This window comes from Aedes albopictus, chromosome 1 (assembly GCF_035046485.1).
Source record: "Aedes albopictus strain Foshan chromosome 1, AalbF5, whole genome shotgun sequence".
Lineage (NCBI taxonomy): Eukaryota > Metazoa > Arthropoda > Insecta > Diptera > Culicidae > Aedes > Aedes albopictus.
In genome coordinates this window covers 148,118,855-148,139,080 of record NC_085136.1, presented here as the reverse complement: position 1 = coordinate 148,139,080, position 20,226 = coordinate 148,118,855, and the positions used below count along the sequence as shown (strand labels likewise).

Below are 20,226 nucleotides of genomic sequence, written 5' to 3'. Positions count from 1 at the left end.
TGAGAAGCATTAAGAAGCAAAAACCGGAAGACACTGAGCTTACAAACGTTGTCCGTGCTGATCTAGAACATACTGCATAACAGTCTTCAAAACAGAACTAGAAAGCCAAAGGGTCGCCGCTATACGTCTAAAAAAATTGCGATGGGAGCTTACCTTGCCGGCCCTGCAAGGCATGGCCGACAATGTTGCACGCGGTTTGTGCAACAGATGGCGATAGTGTTTCAATGGTTTTCTATTTAAAAAGTTTGATAAAATTTGATGCACTTTTCGAAAAGTTACAGCTAGTTGAACACTTTTTTGAAATGTGAAAATTGTGCCAGTCCCGATTATTTTGTCTATCTCCTGTACATCACTTGCATCAACTATAGGTACACGGTTCCTATTATGGTGGTAAAATTTAACATTGGTTCCTATAGTGGGAGATCCCATTGATTTATTATAGGACCCACCACTATAGGAATACTACCACAGATGCAAAAAGTTTATGGGAAATAATTGTTTAAAATAGGTTTTTCGACAATTCTTGAACACGAAACTGAATCAATGTCATTAATTAAACATAGTGCATCCATTAAAAATGTCATTTGAGAGCTATTTGGTCGATGTAATGCTAAACTGCCAGTACCACCACTATAGGTACTAAAGACCGCCCCAGAAAGTATGGACGCAGTTAGAAAATACTGGCATTTTAAAATTATTGATTAGTAGTTCTTTTTGTAGGCTACAGCCTGTTGCTCAACCAATTCTCTCAGCATATGTATACATTGTATAGCGGTTAATGCAATTCCAACAGTTTGTTTCAAAATACATGACCTTTTAGAGGAACAACATCGAAAAAATGTGCACAAATAATGTACAGAGCTTGCAAGGACACTTAGGAAATGAGCAACATGTGGAGGGAATAAGTAAGAAAACCGTGTAAGCAGCAAGCAGCAAATATGATTGGGACAACACGTTTGAACATATAGGGTTTCGCGCCACTTGGGCGGTGGCTTAAGCCGACGAGTTCTTTATTCGTCTGTTTTCCATTATAACTCAGTCAATTTTGAACCAATTGACTTGAAATGTTGTACACGGGTAGATACTATACCTATCTCACCACATTCCAAAAGTTGTGATAATTGGTTCAAATTTGACTGAGTTATAGTGGAAAACAGACGAATATAGAAGCCACCGCCCAAGTGGCGCGATTCCCTACAAAGATTGGGCCAAACATAAAGATTCTGCTAACCCTCGCACAGTGATGCCTCGTTTGAGCAAAACTTACACAGAGCAGCATATGACCAAACAAGTTACCATTTCGAATCCCAATGATCATCGTAGCAAAAAACGTATGAATATTAGATCCTATAGTGAGCAGAAACAACCAAAACATAGCCCGAAGCAAGAACCATTACTTTTAAGGTGTTTCCATTGGCCGATTTTTTGGATTTCACGAATCGAACCGGAATTTTAAAAATGCTCCGGATCGGTCAAGGCGTTTCGGAGTTATAACTATTTTAGTAATCCGGACCAGCACCGATAGAACTGCCGTATATAAAACTGAACCAAGCTCCATCATGCGACACATCAAACTGCGCAGAAATTTTACCATGTTGACGAATTTTGTGCGGAAATAAACACTGGAATCCAGAAATTCCTTAATATTGGCCGAAAATTCAAGATGGCGGCCTGAAATCCAAGATGGCGGATGTTCAATTGAGTTCAGGTCCAAAATTAAAACAATCAAGATGGCGGCCCAAAGTTTAAGATGGTGGCTGTTTTAGCTCTGAAACCATTCAATAAGGGTATATTTGGTAAGAGAAAGATGTTTGGAGTCAAAAAACGGCGACCAAAATATCCAAGATGGCGGTCAAAACCCAAGATGGTTGCCTAAAATTGAAGATTATGGCTTTTGAATGGATTTTTAGGCTCTAAAACTATGTAATATGGACATGTTTGGTATGGGAAAAACATCTGGAGTCCCAAAATGGCGTTCTGAATATCCAAAATGGTGGTCTGAATTCAAATATGGTGGCTCAAAATTCAAGATGGCGGCTGTTTAATTGAAATTTAGGTTCTAAATCCATACAATATGGGTATCATTGGTATGGGGAAGGTGGAGTCTGAAAATGGCTACCAGAATATCCAAGATAGCGGCTCAAAATTCAAGATGGCGGCTGTTTTATAGCTAGTAACTAGGTTCAGTCGGGTTACCATACACCCGATTCTTTTTTTTTTGCACTGGTCTGGTTTTTTACTGAATTTTTGTACACATGTAGGCGTTAGTACTATCAGTGTACAAAAAATCAGGTCCTATGGTTTAATATTTACTAAGTTATAGCACAAAAACGACCAGTGCAAAAAAAAAAATCGGGTGTATATCACTTTGTTTGCTTTATAGATAACATGAACATTAACGCAATTACATTTAGTACTGTGGCAGAGCTATACATACCTGACTGAGAAGCGTAACAGCAAAAATAGGACAGTGATGAATGCGTCAAAAACAAAGTAAATGATTGTAGGTAGAACTGAGTTCGACAGGGTTAGTTTAGGTGTAGGAATAAGTGTTATGACATATGGGAATACTTTGGGAGAATTTCTTTTCTTTGGATCCTTCCTTAGTACTCTCCGGTAAAAATGTGAGTCGAAATACAAAAATCAGCGCAAGTCGTGCAGCTTTAAAATTAATTATTTCGTTGGAGCATGGATCATCCAAGGATTCATTTCTTTCGAAAACAGAACTACTGTGTTAGGATTGGATTTTAGCGTTTATTTGGTAATCGATTCACAGCATTATTTTACAGTGTAGAAATACGAAGTCTCTACCATATCTAAAACATCTTTGACCAGAGTTTCGCTACTATCTGCTACTACTGAATGAGCTCAGACATTTCATACAATTTTATTCGGTGTCACATCCATCTACCATTAATTTGATAAAATTCCACATTAAGATAGGAAACACAGTCCTGCTTTGCTATTTCTTCTGCCTATGGCTTTCGCTTCATTTCTCTACATTTTGGCTAAGGATTTCAGTTTGGTTTCAATAGAAAATAGGGGGCGTTCTGGAATAGCGATGAACTGCTGCATATCTATGGTAACTACGAATACATGGGATTTGGTTTACTGGGACAGGTTGTGGCTGGAGTTTCCATTGCGTTTAAATCCATTGTTTCCATTTGAATTGAATGAATCGTTACACTAACTTGTCTTACAATGGTATACATCTCATTACATATCGAATGACGAGTAGAATGCAACACTGCCTCCTCATCATATTGTGAGCTTTAGTTTCGTTTCACAGTATGATAACATGTAGAATTTAGTGTACATCAACCGTGGGTCCAAATGCTATCGGATGAATTTCAATATTTACAAATAGTCAGTGAAATTAATTTCTTGAAACAAATAAATCATACACCAACATAACTAGAGAACAGTTAACATATTCTTCGGAGATAACAATCAGAAAATTTTGAAGAAATCACTTATATTGCACTTAAGCCCTACGGTTGAAGCTTTCCTCAGTATGGTCTCCAGACGGAGTTCCCGTTTTCGGACTGGACTTGGCCTTGCGGAGGAACGCCACGACCTCCAGCGAGAGCTCTCGCACCAGGTTCCTCCAACGCTCCTCGAGCCATCGCTCCACAGTTTCCTATGAGGGAGAGATCAGTGTGCGGGTTGTTGGCCATCAGATTCGGATGCTGCCGACCCCCGTTGGTCGTGGTTGACGTCAAATGATCCATCACGCTCTGAAGCTCTCCGGCGTGCATGGATGCATTCTGCGAAGTCGAATGGCTGTTCTGCAGGGGATGGTTGTGGAATCCGTGGGTTTGATTGGCAGCCGTGTAGAGCTGAGAGTAGAGCAGGCTCGCTGGGAGGACCGGATACAGAGAACCATTGCAGCTTCCACCACTGGCACCGTAATTGGCTTGACTTTGGTTGACAACTAAACTGGAGAAGTTCTGATTGGCGGCACCTCCCAAGTTTGGCGTATTTGACGAAAGCAGATCCTCCTGAACGGGTGACTCCGCTTGCGATGAATCGCTTAGACTTCGAGGTCCACTTTGACTGGTGTGGAGAGTGTAGTCGTTGTTGCTAGAATTGCTTTGATATCGAGGAACTAGAAGTCCGTTGGAACCGTTAGTTGTTGTGATGCTGTTAGCTTGGGATGTAACTCCGTTTCCATTGGTACCGTTTCCGGGGGTGTTACTGCTTCCGTTGGTAGTCATCAAGCTGGGGTGAGTCATTTGAGCGGTTTGCTGCGTTCCTACGAGACTACTGAGGTGTTGGTCCAGGTCAGCTGCCGTCGAATCCGGAAGCACTGTTGCGGGCGGGTGAAGGTTACTTAGACATTGCACGATCAAGGAACTCGGATTTCATTACTTACTTGGAACGCAGTCTCTTCCGGCGCTGGTAAAGTCTTGACCTGCGTTTTGTTCACCGCTGGAGCATGTGAAGCCGAGGGCGGGATTGTTGAACTGAGCTGCGGTTGGTGTGGTGCAGGACGTCAGATAGGGGGAGTACGGGCCTGTTGAACTGTAGCTCCAGTGGGAGTTGGCCGTACCGAGTCCAAATTGTGACATGTCTGAAACAAAGTGGAAAGCAAATGATAAGTCTCAATGAACTAACGGTAGCATTCAGTGGAAAATGAATCGTAGGCTATATTGTTAAGATCTAGGAAATTTGATCTATCTGGCAATGTGTTACACATTGCGCAAACATAGGCCTACTCGTCATATTTATTTTTATCAACTAAACTATCTATATCGGAAGATAGATGGAGTGCGGAAGGCCGTTGCGAGGTTTGTAGTGGCCAAAACGCACTGTGTGCCCGCAAATTGTGGATCTGTTGCTCAGTCACGCATCTTGTTAATAATAATTGGCGTTGATCACGGTTTAATTCTCTGACTCATCCGCAACTTCAACCCAAGGCCAAACATCTTTATCCATGGTTAAATTCTGAGATTCGTCTAACTAGGTTTCACAGTAAAATTCGGAATCGGGTGAAGTTTAGAAACATATTCAAAAGACTTATACACCGGAATCAGCATCTTACTGACATAGAAAAGGTAACTTCTATCCTTCACTGCCACCAAAGATCGTCCTTAGCCTAAAAGAATTACTGGAGGAATCTTCGGTGGAATTGCTGGATTTTTATGTGTATTTTAACTTAATGCTAATTCTACACTCGGAACTATTGGAGGAATCCATAGAGGAATTACATGAGAAATCCCCGGAGGAATTTCCGGAGCAATCCCCGAAACAATTCCTGGAGGAATCTCTTGAGGAATTCCAGGAGGAAATTCTGGAGGACCGAAACGTCGGATCACGAAAACATACAGTTGTTTTGATTCTCCCAGAAGACTGAAAAACCAGCATCATAATAAAAGGAATTCCCGCATGAATTTCTGGAGGAACCCATGGGCGAATTCCTGGAAGAATTCCCGGAGGAATTACTGGATGAAACCATGGAGAAACTACTAGATGCATCTGTGGAGGAATACCCGTAAACATTTCTGGAAGAATCACCGGACGAATTTCTGAAGAAACCCCGAGTTACAGGAGGAATCTCCGGAGTAATCTAGAGTCTAGAGGAATCTTCGGAATAATTCCTGGAGGAATTCTTGGAGGAAGTCCTGGAATAATTCCTGGTCCTTGGAATAATTCTGGAAGTCCCAGGAGCAATTCCTGGTGAAATCCCAGGAGAATCCATAGAAGAGTTACTGGAGGAATTCCTGGAAGAATCACCGGAGAAATTTCTGGAGAAATCCATGGAGGAATCACTGGAGAAATCCCAAGAGGAATCCCTGGAGAAATTTTCAGAAGAATTCCTGAAGGAATTCCCGGAGGAATTTCTGAAGAAGTCTTTAAAGAATTTGCTGAACAGATTCCTGGATATATTCCTGAAAAAAAAAAAATCCTGGAGGAATTCCTGGAGAAATTCCCGGAGGAATTGCTGAAGAATTACCATGAAGAAATTATCGGAAAAATTCCTGGAGGAATTACTGCAATAATCCCCGATGGAATTCCTGGAGGAATCATTAGAAAGTCACTGGAGGAATACCCGGAGGAATTTCAGGATGAATCTTTGGAGGAATTCCTGTAAAATCCTCGGAACTAATCCTGGATAAACTCACGGAGGAATCCCTGGAGGAATTACTGGAGAAATCCATGGCGATATTACTGACGGAGCCCCGGAAGAAATTCCTGGAGCAATTTCCGAAGGAATTTGTTACCGTTGAGAAACGCTAACATTGTTTATTAGTTCCTAAGAATAAATTTGTTAGTATTTGTTGATATATTTAGAGTAAATTGTTAGTAAATTGATATTCTGTTATTTGTATTTTGTTAGTAAATTATATTGTATGTTAGTAAATTTTATAAAGGGATAATTGATAAAATCAGAACAAAATTTGTTAACACACAATCACCCTACACTGAACAGACCTAACACAACACATAAACAAAATGAGTCAAAAAGGGGAAGAGCTGTCATGACACAATCCACGTAAAATTCAAAGTTTGATGGGGAAAAGGTAAGACGAACAGGCTACTGGGTCGAACCAAGCGAAGAACAAAGTCTTTCCGTTCTGACCTCTTGAGGCAAATAGTTCACTTTAGCGCCAAAATTCGATTGCTGTTAAAATAATCGTTGGAAGTATCGAAGCTAGCAATCAATCGGAAAGCTAAATATTTTATCCGAGTCAAGTGATTTTTAAATCAGGTATGGACCAACCGATGATTACTTGGTGAAAGCCTTATCGATTTGCCCAGTAGTCCTGCTAAAACCTCGCCTATAACCCTACTTTCCATAGGACCCATTATCATAGGCCCATTCAGCCTGGTAGTGGCCCGTTAACACCGGTATGGCATCCCGCCTTTCGTTCGGTTAGTGCCTCTCCCGGACAGCCTGAAGTCCCACCTGGTGTTGAGGACCCTCCGACGCCCAGAACGTGCCGTGACAACCCGCAGACCTCGGCATCCCCCTTGTTGAGACTTCAGGACATCATGCACCACGCCACCCCGGTGGTAATTTCAAGCGCGAAGGTTGTGCCGCGCACCCCCACGCATAACCAGGAACCTAAGTATTATAGAACTTGCATGAACCTAAAATCTTTTTCAATAGGGTTTCAGCTTATGGTCTTACCTTTCAAAAAAGCCTTAGTTCTAAATATTGTATCGGTGAAAATTGAAATAAATCAAGTTTGAAGGTTTTCTATCAAAAAAGGTATATTCAGAGCATAATTTTGATGACCATCCAGAACTGATGTAGCACGCAAATTGCGGCTAAGAGTTTTCCCGTCTTCTGCTTCGTTCCCTGGCTCCGAAAACAGACGGCTTAAGCGCCACCTCCAAAGAGGACCGTCTGTCGAGTTATGTTTGCCCGGCAAGAAACCCAACCTCAGGGCGGGTTTGTTTTATAAGAGACCAAATAGCGATTTAGGGACGATACAGGAAACTCAAAAGTACGGCTAATCAAGATATCGGCAGACAATTAAACGTTCCATAATAAATACAAAATTTCCCATAAATAATTCAAAAAGTCCCAGTGAAGAAACAGGGGTGTAAGCAGTAATAAATAACAAAAGTTCCATAAACAAATACAAAAACGCATAAATAAATCAAAAGTTTCCATAAATAATTGATTTTTGAGCAATTAAAAACGTCAAAAATGCAATGAATAAATCAACTGTCGCAATAAAAAAAGCCGATTTTCCCATCAAATAACTTCGAATTTTCCATAAATAAATCTGATTATTCCATAATAAATTAAAAAATTCACAATAAAAAAATATCGAAAAAGCAATAAAAAATTCAATAAATGCAATAAAAAATGACGAAATTACCCATGAAAAACAAATGCAGGAAAGTATGAGACAGTGAAATGCTGAATCGCACTTATATGACTGAAACGACTGAAAAGCTTGCGTAACTATGATTGCAATTTACCGAGCAATTGCTTGCTGTCCGAACTCGCTATCGCTCGTCGGACCTAAAAAAGGGATAACATCTATGTTTGCATTATACCGGGCAAATTCTTGAATCTGTGGTTTGCCTAGAACCGAATCGATGCAGTTGCGGTGCGTCGGATATCGGAAACTTCGGCGGCCTTCTGCCGCCTCAGTTCCTCAATCCTCTATGCGGCTTCGCCGCATGGTCTATGTAATTTTTGGCTCAAAATGCATTTATATTTATTGCTCGTTTTTTGATATTTATTGATAATTTATTTTTTTGTTATTGCACTTTTTGAATTATTTATTGCTTTTTTGATATTTTTTTATTGTGATTTTGTTAATTTATTATGGAAAAATCGAATTTATTTATGGAAAATTCGAAGTTTTTTGGTGGGAAAATTGGCTTTTTTTATTGCAACAGTTGAATTATTCATTGCATTTTTGACTTTTTTAATTTCTCAAAAATCAATTATTTATGGGAACTTTTGATTTATTTATGCATTTTTCTATTTGTTTATGGAACTTTTGTTATTTATTACTGCTTACACCCCTGTTTCTTCACTGGGACTTGTGGAATTATTTATGACAAATGATCACTTTCTTATGAGTCGTTTATATTTTAGCCTCAAGATATCTCACTTATAGAGGTCGCCTTAAGCGATTCTCAAAATATGGTTGATGCTAACCGTCGTTCTACCAACTCACAATGACACCACTCACGAGTATCATCATAGGAAGAACTCACCAATTCAAATGTTCCTGTTAGCTTCGGACACGCGAGTGGAGAGACTGATTTCCCAGGCAGTCTACCCTGGCGTACAAGAATTAACTAAAAAACAGGTAGAACGACGCGAACGTGAGAAATCTCGAAGACCAAAAAAACTGTTACAGGGAAAGCACTAACATTTCACAAAAATACAGCATGTTTGAAGGTAACGTCAAAACTAACGAAACATTTATTCGAAATTTGATAACCTAGGTTTAATTAACGCATGTTCCTTTCCATAGTGGTTTCTGCTTTTGGTGGTGTTGCGTGTACGTACACGTTGCATTACACGAACACAACCTGAGTTACTGGTTGAAAATAGTAAACAAAAATCAACTGTTTCCGGCAAAATCAAGTGGGCATATTTTCAACCAGTAGATTTGCATTAGTGTTCGTGACGCCGCGCTGCGAAACCACTATGCTACTTATTGTTTTCCTACAGCTCTCCCTACTGTGTGTGCGGTTTTAAATTGGTTCCTACTCTGGTTTTGGTTCTGTCGACACTTATCGACACATAATCTTCTCCGAGCTCGGTTAGTTGTGTGGAGTTTAACGCATGCGCATGGTTAATAGGTTTTTGTCTACTCACGGTACCCTTTTCAGCTACTCATCATGAATGCCGTCGACAAAGAAGAAGCGACGGTGTGGCGGTCGACGGACGGCTTGGTAAAACAGCACGCTATTCTTAGCGCATCCTACTGTGGAGGTACTGCGACGAATGCACCAAATGCGCGCGACGCGCGGCGGTTTGGAAAGTGCGCCTTTCTCGCTGCCGGTCGCTAAACGGACCGGATCACCGGCGCAGTTGCTTATTGACGATGGGGGTCGTCGATGGCTTGGCCGGTGTGGTGGCTACCACATGAACGCCGAAGGAAAAACGTGGGATTCGGCCACCTCCGGTGGTGAATGTTGCGATCACCGAAAAAGTTGCTTGATGGCGGATCTGACAATGGGGGTCGAGAGCGCGTTTAGCGAAAAGGTGCGATGTGCCGAGCTTTCGGCCGTGGATCAAATCCTGAATAAAAAGCCGTCGAACGACTGTTCGACACGTTTAACGAAAAAGTTCTCTCCGCACAACAAAAAATGTCAATTACTTTTTTCTATTCACTAACACGCACACACAATCTACTTGACCGCACGTAACCTTTTGGCTTAGGTTATTGAACTGGCCAACTAACGGAAAGAAACGAAAAAGCAACATTTAATTTAATCTAGAAGACTTCTCACATTTTAAAAGTATACCGCATTTAGTTCACCACTGGACTGCGAACTGCGACTTCTATAGTGCGAAAACGTAAATAAAAGTGCGCGATTGCATCAAATCAGGTTGATATTTTCGGCGCACTAATTCTTCAATCTATGGTGAACAAGTGCTCTGAAGACACCGAGTTGATTAGATGCAATCGCGCACTTTTATTAGCGTTTTCGCACTCGTGAAAACTAGTGCGATAGTCCAGTGGTGAACTAAATGCGCTATATTACCAAATATAACACACCGCGACACTAAACTTAGAACACGCACTCTCGCCTCTTCCACGGTCCAGGTCAAAATGGACGAGTAGAAGTTCTGTAGGTCCTCAGATAAGGTCGGATCCCAAGACTTCGTGGCCGGAAATACGTAAAATTACCGAAGTAATTTTACGATCTTTTCAAACGACAATTCTCATCAATCACGAATGAGAACCGAATAAATGCTATCTCTTTCACTTTCATACCCATCTGAATGATCTGTATCGCTCCCTCTGTTTTTAAAGACCCGATCCATTTTTATCGAGAGAGTTCGGGCTTGAACATTGAACCTCGAGATTGTTCGGGTTTCGTGGTGTAGTGAAGGCAGGAATTTTATTTACATGTATTAGACTTGTGAAGGCGACTTGCATGCAAGTTGTATGCGGTTTTGAAGTGCATGTCATTTTGAATGGTGACATTGAATATCGCAAAACATTTATAGTGAACTTTGGAATTTAGTACATTTGACACTGAAAACCTTAAATTTGAATGAAAAATAAATTAACACGGATAATAAATTAGCATTGAAGAACATGAAAAATATTCAATTTATTATACAATTTATGTACATTTCATATAATATATTGAATAAATCTTAAAATGATATTTACCAAAAAAGTGACCATGCTACACTGCAAACAACAACATCGTGCGTGACCTGTCACAAACCCGATGACTTCTTCTTAGTTTTCTGAATATTATATTCACTTGTCATTTTTCCGGTATCTGTGTTTTATGATCAGCCCAAGGGAGTCTGCCGTAGTTAATTAGCTCATTTTTATTTGCTGGGCTTGGTGGTCATGCGGATAGTGGTGTTAATCTTTCAGGACGCGCGCCGTTGTAAAAAGTACAACACTACCTGAATCCTCGGAAGGATTCCTGAAGAAATCCCCGAAGGCATTCCTGGAGGAATTTCTGACACCGGAGGAATATCTGCTGGAACTCCTGGATGAATTTCTGGAGAAATCCAAGAAGGAATTCCAGGAGGAATCCCCGAAGGAATTCCCGGAGGAAATCTTAAAGAAATTCCCTGTGGAACTCCTAGAGGAATTAGTTGAGGATTTCCTGGAGGAATTTCCGCAAGAATCTCTGGAAATGTTCATGAAGGATATCGAGATTGTTTTTGGTAACCCCTGGAAAAGTTCCTAGAAGGAACTCCTAGAAGGAATCCCTAGAGGACGCCCCAGAAAAGATTCCAAGAGAAATCTCCGGAGAGAACTCCTGGGAAATCCCTTGAAGGAACTCCTGAAGGAGTCCTTTTTGAAAAATCTCCGGAGAAATCTGCTCAAGGAAGTTCAGGAGGAAGCTCCAGGAAGAATTCCTATAAGAATTCTAGGAAAAATCCCCAAAAGGAACGCCTGGAGCAATCCACAAAAAAGGAACTTCTGTAAGCATTTTCAAAAGGAATTTCTGGAGGAATCTCCAGACAGATTTTTTGAAGAATTTCTCAGGAAAATTCCTGACAGAATTTTCCCACGATTTCCTTCCTAGGAATTCTCCAGAAATCCCTTGTGGGGAGACCTCCAACATTTCATTCCGGGAAATCCGCCAGCAGTTCCATCCGAGATTTCTCTGACAGTTTTTTCCATCACAAATACCTCCCACCAAGTAAATCTACAACTCTTGTACCGATTTTTCGGCCCCTCTAAGCAGAATACCCTCTTTGAATGAGTGCAATCAGTTTCGTACCTTTCCGCAGAAGGAAGTCCTGGATGATTCTCCGGTCTGCTGGTGGATTTTCCGGAAAGGATTGCTGTTGGGTACCCCGGTCAGGGATGCTACAGGATTCCTTGTAATGGAATATTGAAAGATCCTCCGAAGAAATAGTTGAAGATTTTTTTTTTGAATGAGTGTAACAAGTTTCGTACCTTTTAATTGTATAATAACTCTAAGAATATACCATTAGTGTAATTATCTTATGGCATTTAGGATATCATATTAATCTAAAAACCTCTATATTTAATGATTTTCCATTTTTTCGTATTGATAGCAAAATTAGTTATCAATTTGCTATCACTGATAGCAGGAATTGTTTTCAACTTGTTGTTACGGGACCATTTTTCTGCTCTCATTTTTGATGTTTTAACCGTTAAAACGACCAAAACGAAAACAACCTGAGTTATCATAATTCGCAATATCACGACATCAAAATTAGTGTTCAATTTGCTGTCAGACTTTGCTCGGGATTACTCTTAGAAGAAAAATCTCAAGGTATAAAAAAAAACCTCGACTTAGGTTACATCACATTGCTTCACAATTGCTGAAAGACCTGCTAAAAATGCTTGATTACACCGATGTATGCAGTCAATCTCGTTCGGCTTAATCAATAACCACGCTGTTGGCTGTACCAACGGTGTCACAGCTCTCAAACCCGAACAAACAGACGATTGATCCGATGATGGTATTGTGGATTAAAAGCAGCCGCCAAACTCCCACCACACTCGAGGTTGACCACCATCGAGGCTAGCCGTACATTGCTGGCTGACCACCACCGGCAGTGTCCAGAATATCGGCGGCGTGTCCAACGCGCCCCAACGTGGATGATAGGACAGAGACGGGTAATCCAATAGAAGAAGAATGTCAATAGCCGGCTAGCCGGAATAAATCATTTGTACTGACTTTTTTACTCGGTTTATGCAATGCTTTAAAAAAAGAAGTGGGGATTCATCCGCTTACGGGAGTATCGTTATCAACCCCAGGATTCGACGATGAACAGATACACGACTAGTAGAATAACTAACGTGCAACTTTTACAAGTGGGGTTAGAAAAGGCTAACCTAAATCAACCTTGAACAAAGTCTTGTTGTGGAGGTACTGTCCACTGCAGATATTCTCAAAAACTACGTGCAAAAAATGCCTTACTCGTAAAAACAACCCTGGAATTCACTTTTAATCCCCCACTTAAGACTCATCCCGTGGCATCCGAAGTTCAACAACGGTCGCTGCCCTGACATGAATTGGTTACACACACGTCCCGCTTTAACTGCGCTGATGGAACTGAGAGGGTGAGATTTATCGTCTGCGCTGTCCAACAGGATGTACTGTAGTGGCGAATCAGCGATTTTTTGTCTACTCTGCTGCGAAGCCGTTTTTCAATAGTCGGGAGCAAGCCGAGAGTAGGACCAAGTGCGAATGGAGGCTGGCTATGGTTAGTCACCAGTCGTCGTAACGGTGAATAGGAATGAAAATTGTCATGGCACGATGCCTTTCTAACTCGATTGTGTGAATAGTGGTGTTGTACGCAATTGCGGTGCAATTTTAATTTGGGGCTTAAGCGGTCGTAACAAATGCCATGGACTCACGATGGGAGAATGCCAACGAATTTAGAATTTAGAAATGTACATATATGCAAATAGGAATCCAAGTTTCTTTTTTTATCTACAAGATATCGAGATTCTCTGTTTACGTGAATCAGAGCTGAGGCGATTAAGGCATTAGGGCCAGGGGGCTTGAAGTATATGTCAGTGACCCATAACAGGAAGCTAGAGTGACGTTAACATTCTTAGTAAAGTCACTTCATATTACTCATCTCCTTATAATAAATGATCGGTACCATGTCTTCCTTTTGAAAATAAAAAAAAAACCATGTTATTCTTAAGTGTATAATCTGATAACATTACATTTTTAAATTATACTAGCTGTACCCGGCAAACTTTATCTTGCCTGCTGTGTTTTTTGACGTTCCAAGGCCAAGTCCCCGGTCACAAAATGTATGGATGATTGATTTTCGAAAACTCTCAATTTGTCCATGTTTTAGGCCTCATAAACCTTCCTTGGGTGAAAACCAACAGAACAAAACTAAGACGACCAAAATCGGACCTTCCGTTCGCAAGTTATGCGCGGTCCCACGTATGCCACTGCATTTTTATATAGATAGATTAAAACTTAATTTTGCACATTTGGATATTTGTATCATAGCATGGAATTGCTGCAAATATTAATACCGACAAGCAAATATCATAGGAAATTTTGATATATCCAGGATGCTTTTCCACACTGGCTGTTCAAGCCCTTAGATTAAATATATTAGACTAGATTAGATGGGCACTCCGCAAAGTTTTTTTTATCTTTTTTGCGTAGTTGATGAGGGCCATCAACAAGAATCGAGATGGACTCTGTACGTTGGAGTTGGCTGGGCAGGCAGCCGTTTGACTCCGTCATTCACTTGGCGTCCTCGATGTCCAACATAAGCAAGGATCTCAAGCAGGCCCTGCTGAGTGCTGAGACTTCGAATGCCAATGGTGGCAGCCCGATATCGTAAGAAGCCCATGGAAACTGCGGCAGCGGTAGAGCCCGCCAATACACAGGATCCAGTGTCTACCCAGACGGTGGCCTTCGTTTCGCGGGCAGCCCAAAAAGTGCGGCTGATGCTAATGTTTTTGACAAGCATTCGAAGAAGCGTGTGAGGCCGTCGCGTCGTCAGGTGAGAAGCTACCAGGTGGAGCCCGCAAGGCTAGGCGGTTGTAAACTCTGAAAGCCAGCAGCAATGCAAATAAGTTGGACCTCCGCCAGGCGTCCCGGTAAGCTAGGAAGGGTGGGCCTGCAAATGCCGGCCCGTCCTGGATCGAAGGGAACAGGGAGTTACGATCATTGTTAGGTGTCAAGCGCAATGGGGAGTGACGCCAAGCTTGTGGATCTGATAGCTGACGTGCGCAGTCAGGCCTGGATTAAGGATTGTGTTATGGGGGCCCGGGGCTGGAGCGAATATGGAGGTCCCTCGGGGGTACAAATGCGATGAGCAAAAACAATTTTTTTGCTTTTGAACATAATGAAAAATAAAGTTAATGTTTTACAAGCACCTGGTCCTGTGCGCAGTATTAGACGTACTCGTTCAAGTAAAATGATCTTCGAACGCAAGTGCAATAAGGAACGCAAGGGCGCCGTCTTCAAATGTCTGGCGGGATAGGTTCTTGGTGAGGACGTTGAAGTGATGGCTCTTACAGCGGAGGCGACTCTGAAGGTTAAAAACATAGACGAGATCGCTAACGCGGAAGAGCTCATCACGGCACTACGGCAACAGTGCGAGGTGCAGCCAACGCAGCCGTTAGGTTACGGAAAGGCCCGGCAGGGACATAGGTGGCCTTGGTATACACGTTGTGCCAAAAACCGTTATTAACAAATAAAAATGTCCACCAAAATGGCACCCGGCATTCGAAAGATATACTATTCTAGTATCCCCTCTGAAAATTTGAAAATGTTTCATCGAGGGAAACTAAAGTTTTTGTTATTTGAAGATTTTGAGCCATTTCTATAGGATTTTCTTATATGAGTAAATATGCACGCATGGTGTGCCTGATACCGCTGTTAACAAATAAAAATGTACTCCAATCTCACACCCGGCATTCGAAAGATATACTATTCTAGTATCTCCTCCGAAAATTAGAAAATGTTTTATCGAGGGAAACCAAAGATTTTACTGTTTGAAGATGTTCCTCTATTTTCATAGAGTTAGCTCATATATGGGAATATTGTTATACGGTGCTCTTCATATCATAAACAAATATTAACACTGCTCAACAAAATTTAAAAAATCGTATTGTGAGATGAGAAAAACAAAAAACAGGAATTTGGGAGTCCTAGAAGTGCTATAGTGAAAGAATTTTCGGAAAATATTGGAACGGGACGTCACAGTTCAAGACCGAAGTTTGAATTGAGAACTTGGAGTGTTCAATTGATATACGCATTAGGATTTCTAGGGTCCCAAACTCCTATTATTTTTTCTTATCCCATAACGCGTACTAGTGTTGAACGGTGTAATGAGTTTCACAAATTCCAAAAGTACAATATTCAAGCAACTTCTCTGAAAATTTGACAACATTTAATTGAGAGGAATGTCAATTACCGTAGTTAGAGAATCTAATTATTATTCCATAGTTCTACCTGCTACTCGAATACAAATAAAAATGTGGGACGCCGTGAGCGTTGATTACATAAACTTTCTAAGAGTTTGGCACTCGTTTTTTTTTTTTGTTTTTTTAGCTCGTTATATTTTAGAATCTTGACGATGAATTTGAAACGTTTCATGGTGAAACGAAAGTTAAAATGAATTAATAGCCCAAAGTTTTTATTTGTTTTTATTTGTATTCCTTGGAGGCTTTTTAAATCGTTGGTATAATGTTTAAGATGTTGAAGCTCTTAAAGTAAACCTAAATGCTAATCGTTTTCCTAGCAAGCTTTTATACGTCATGCTACCAACGTGTTTTCCGTGAATTTGGAAATATTTCATTTGAATGACCATCAGTAACAACAATTTTAAGTCTAGTGGAGCGGATCTGGTTGGATGGTTAGAACACTTGACTATCACGCCGAGGACCTGGGATCGAATCCCACTCCCGAAAAACTCACAAAATGTGAGTTCTTCCTTCGGAAGGGAAGTAAAGCGTGGGTCCCGAGATGAACTAGCCCAGGGCTAAAGATCTCGTTAATACAGATAAAAAGCAAAAATTTAAGCTATGATTTCAATTTCATTGGCGATATCCATGCTATCGCGTTGTCTATAAATATGTCAAAAACACCTACTAAGTTTTGTAACAGTATCGCAAAAAAAGTGATATGTTATCAAAGGTTACATGATGAGTTACAAAATATATATTCATTGCGTGGAATGATTAACATGAGAAATTGAAATAATATTCTATGAAGTTACTACATTTTCAATATACTTTATCATATCTTTTATTTTCGAACCATTACAGTGCTGCGATCGTTTGAATAAATGTTGTCAAATTTACAGAGAAGTTGTTTGAATGTTGTATCTTTGGTATGGTGTTTGTGAAACTTATTAATATTTGTTGATGATTTGAAGAGCCAATGCAACATCCTATGACAATATTGCCAAATATGAGCTAATTCTATGAAAATAGAGGAAAATCTACAAACAGTAAAAACTTTCGTTTACTTCGATGAAACATTATCAAATTTTCTGAGGTGATGCTAAAATAGTATATCATTCGAATGCCGGGTGGCAATATTGTGCATATTTTCACTCATATAAGAAAATTCTATAGAAATGGCTCAAAATCTTCAAATCACAAAAACTTTAGTTTCCCTCGATAAAACATTTTCAAATTTTCAGAAGAGATACTAGAATAGTATATCTTTCGAGTGCCGGGTGCCATTTGGGTGGACATTTTTATTTGTTAATAACGGTTTTTGGCACACCGTGTATAGCTACACCTGTACCTAGGTGTTCTAGAATCTAGATACTACACACGAAATGCAAAACAAAACTTCATTGAACTTCAAGAAAATTGCAGTTTGTCAACAACAATCAAGACAGCTTTCATACATATCGTTTGTTTTCGTTTGGTGTGTAACTTTCGCTTTTCCGAATAAACCTTGATGTGATGTTGATGTTGATGTGAATGGTTCACTTGAATTCATTTTCAATTTTTTTTGAACACTTCGAAAGAAGCACAAAAACTGTATTTAATTGCTCAACATGCAAATTGTTGTGTTTCTCATATGTTTCTATGTGAAGAAAACTAAATTGAGCTTGCAATTTTTATTGCGAAAAAACATTAATTCCAGTTACGCTGTTTTTTTCATGTTAATCCGTTGCAATGCGTTGTTTTGAATTTGGGCTCGCTTTGACAACTCATGACAGCAAAATCTCGGCTTCGCTTGACACACACACATTTTTCATGTCGGTTTCTCCCTCCCAGACCTGTACGTGTGGTGGACGCTAATAAGTCCGTTAAAGTAGGGAAGCTCAAAGTGAGCTGGCTGGTCAGTATGCCAACTGACCTTACACGAGCCACCGAAGGTTTTCCTCTAGTGTCTGGAATCGGGACACAAGTCATGTGACTGTAAAGGCACTGACAGGAGCAACAGTTGCAGGCGATATGGAAGCGAAGGGCATAATTTATTTATTTATTTATTATAATCCATCTGACTACAAAGTCTTAATGAATAAAAATCCTAACATTAACACAAGAACAAATTATAAAACAGACGAAAAACTAATCTTATTTTTGAAACGCACTAATGTCTCGCCAAAGTAAAAAAAAAGCTCTCTACCAACGTAAACGTTCGAACCATTTATGTCATCGGTTCATTATAACCGTACGTAGTTTGGTGAAACCTGCACTGTAACAATGACCAATTCCGTAGAGATCGTTGTGGAGCAAACGAGGTGAATCAATGTCATTCACCAGCAGTTTAGCTTCAAACATCGCTTGTTGTATTTCCTGCCTTTTCGCAAGGGTGTCCATGCCAAGCAGTCTGCATCTAGCTGGATATGGTGGAAGGTTAAGTGGATCACGCTAAGGTAAATGTCGTAGAGCCAATCGGATGAATCTTCGCTGAACTCGTTCAATCCTTAAAGTCCAAGTAACATCATTTGGCGTCCAAACAACAGATGCGGTTTCGAAAATCGGTCGTACCAGCGCACAGTACAACGACTTCAAGCAGTGAGGATCAGTAAAGTCCTTGGCGATTTTGCAATGAAGCCCAACTGACGATTAGCCTTAGCTATTATCGATGAATAGTGCTTGTTGAACGTCTATTTTGGATCCAGTGTCACTCCTAAATCCGTCACATCTTCCACCCGTTGAAGAATGGTTCCATTGATATGGTAACACTAGTTTACAGCATTTTTGAACTCGGTAAGCTGATGATCATTTTTGGTGTGGAATCATGTCCTGAGTTCGAAAACGTGAAGGAAAAAAATACAGAAGAGCGGAAATTTTTTCGACTTTCCATACAAGGTTGATGATTTGAAATCGTTTTTTGATCTATTTTTTAGCAAAGTCGCACAGTCACACATCTCATTCTCCGTAATCAACGCTCCGATTGAGCTGATTTTTTTTACTGTAACTTGCCTATATATGATATGCCAAATAAACGTTGAGAAAGAGTTTTTAGATTGTTTTTTCTTCTTATTGAAAAAAAAAATATATTTCTTTATATATTTGTTGGACATTTTGTTAAAATTTAAGGAGATCGTCCCTAAAACTCGCAAATATCTTGAATTTCATCAATCTGACGCAACATCTACATTGAGATAATCGAATGGTAGTGTATTCAGCTTCTAATTTATGGAAAAATATTTGAATTTGGTTCACTGAGAGGAAAATACATTTCAATTTCACTGGAAAAAAGTCAAGTAATCTTTCGAAAATGATTTTTTTTAGTGAGTTTACATGACATGAGTGAAAACTTAGTGAAACTCTAAAGAAAAGCAATTGAAAATTTTCCACTGTATTGCATCGTAAAATGTATATGGTTTTGAAGTGGATTACGGTTTCACGGAGAAATACCAAATTTTTAGAAAGCTTTCCGATTAGACCTCAAGTTAATAGAATAATTTCCAAAATCTAATGCATTCATTCTGAAAAATCACCTAAATTTCATATAATTCGGTAATGAAAAATTTCACTTAAATTTTATTGGAATTTTCAAGTGGGATTTTTTCACTGACCAATAATTTAAGTTTCAAAAGTTTAGTTAGATGGAAAAATCTACTTAAGATTTACAATGGATTTTAAGTGAATTTTTCGCTCAGTTTTGAACAAAACGCAAGCTATTTTAATTTTAGCAAATTTCATATTTAAAAAAAATGTAAAACTCGATATTGAGCTAAAACTCAAAAACTGCTCTACTTAAAATATTTTGAAGCGCGGTTTCGAAATCAGCGCTAAATTGTGCTTCAAAAATGTTGGTCGTTGAGAAAGTTCACTGCTTTCGTTTTATTTTGTAAACTAGTGTAAAGGGCGAACACGATAATATTGCCACACAGAAAATATTGTATAACTTTTGATTGCGTTCGTCAAAATATCTATTTTTTTACCATGAATAGTATATTATGTGTAGCTAATACCATGAAATTTTCATTAAAATCGGTTGAGTATTGGCGCATATATTGTCCATATCATAAAATGAGATTTTAGAAAATTTGTACACCCATTTCAAAAAATTACTTAGGCTATAACTTTCTTGTTACCTCATCAAAACGTTTGAAAATTTCACTCGATATTCTTAACAATATTATCGTGTTCGCCCTTTAAT

General features: G+C 39.7%; 1 protein-coding gene across 3 annotated transcripts in view; it reads right to left on the bottom strand.

Annotated features, from left to right (window-relative positions):
* Positions 1-2,734: 2,734 nt before the first annotated feature.
* LOC109421875 (runt-related transcription factor 2) overlaps positions 2,735-20,226 on the bottom strand; it is a 224,463-nt gene continuing 206,971 nt past the window's right edge. For all 3 annotated transcript variants that reach the window (XM_062845566.1, XM_062845568.1, XM_062845567.1), the window contains exons 5-6: positions 4,376-4,573; positions 2,735-4,309 (exon numbers count right to left, since the gene is read on the bottom strand). In XM_062845566.1, coding sequence (XP_062701550.1) covers positions 3,510-4,309; positions 4,376-4,573 — 998 coding nt within the window. In that variant the 3' untranslated portion in view covers positions 2,735-3,509. The remainder of the gene's footprint in view (positions 4,310-4,375; positions 4,574-20,226) is intronic.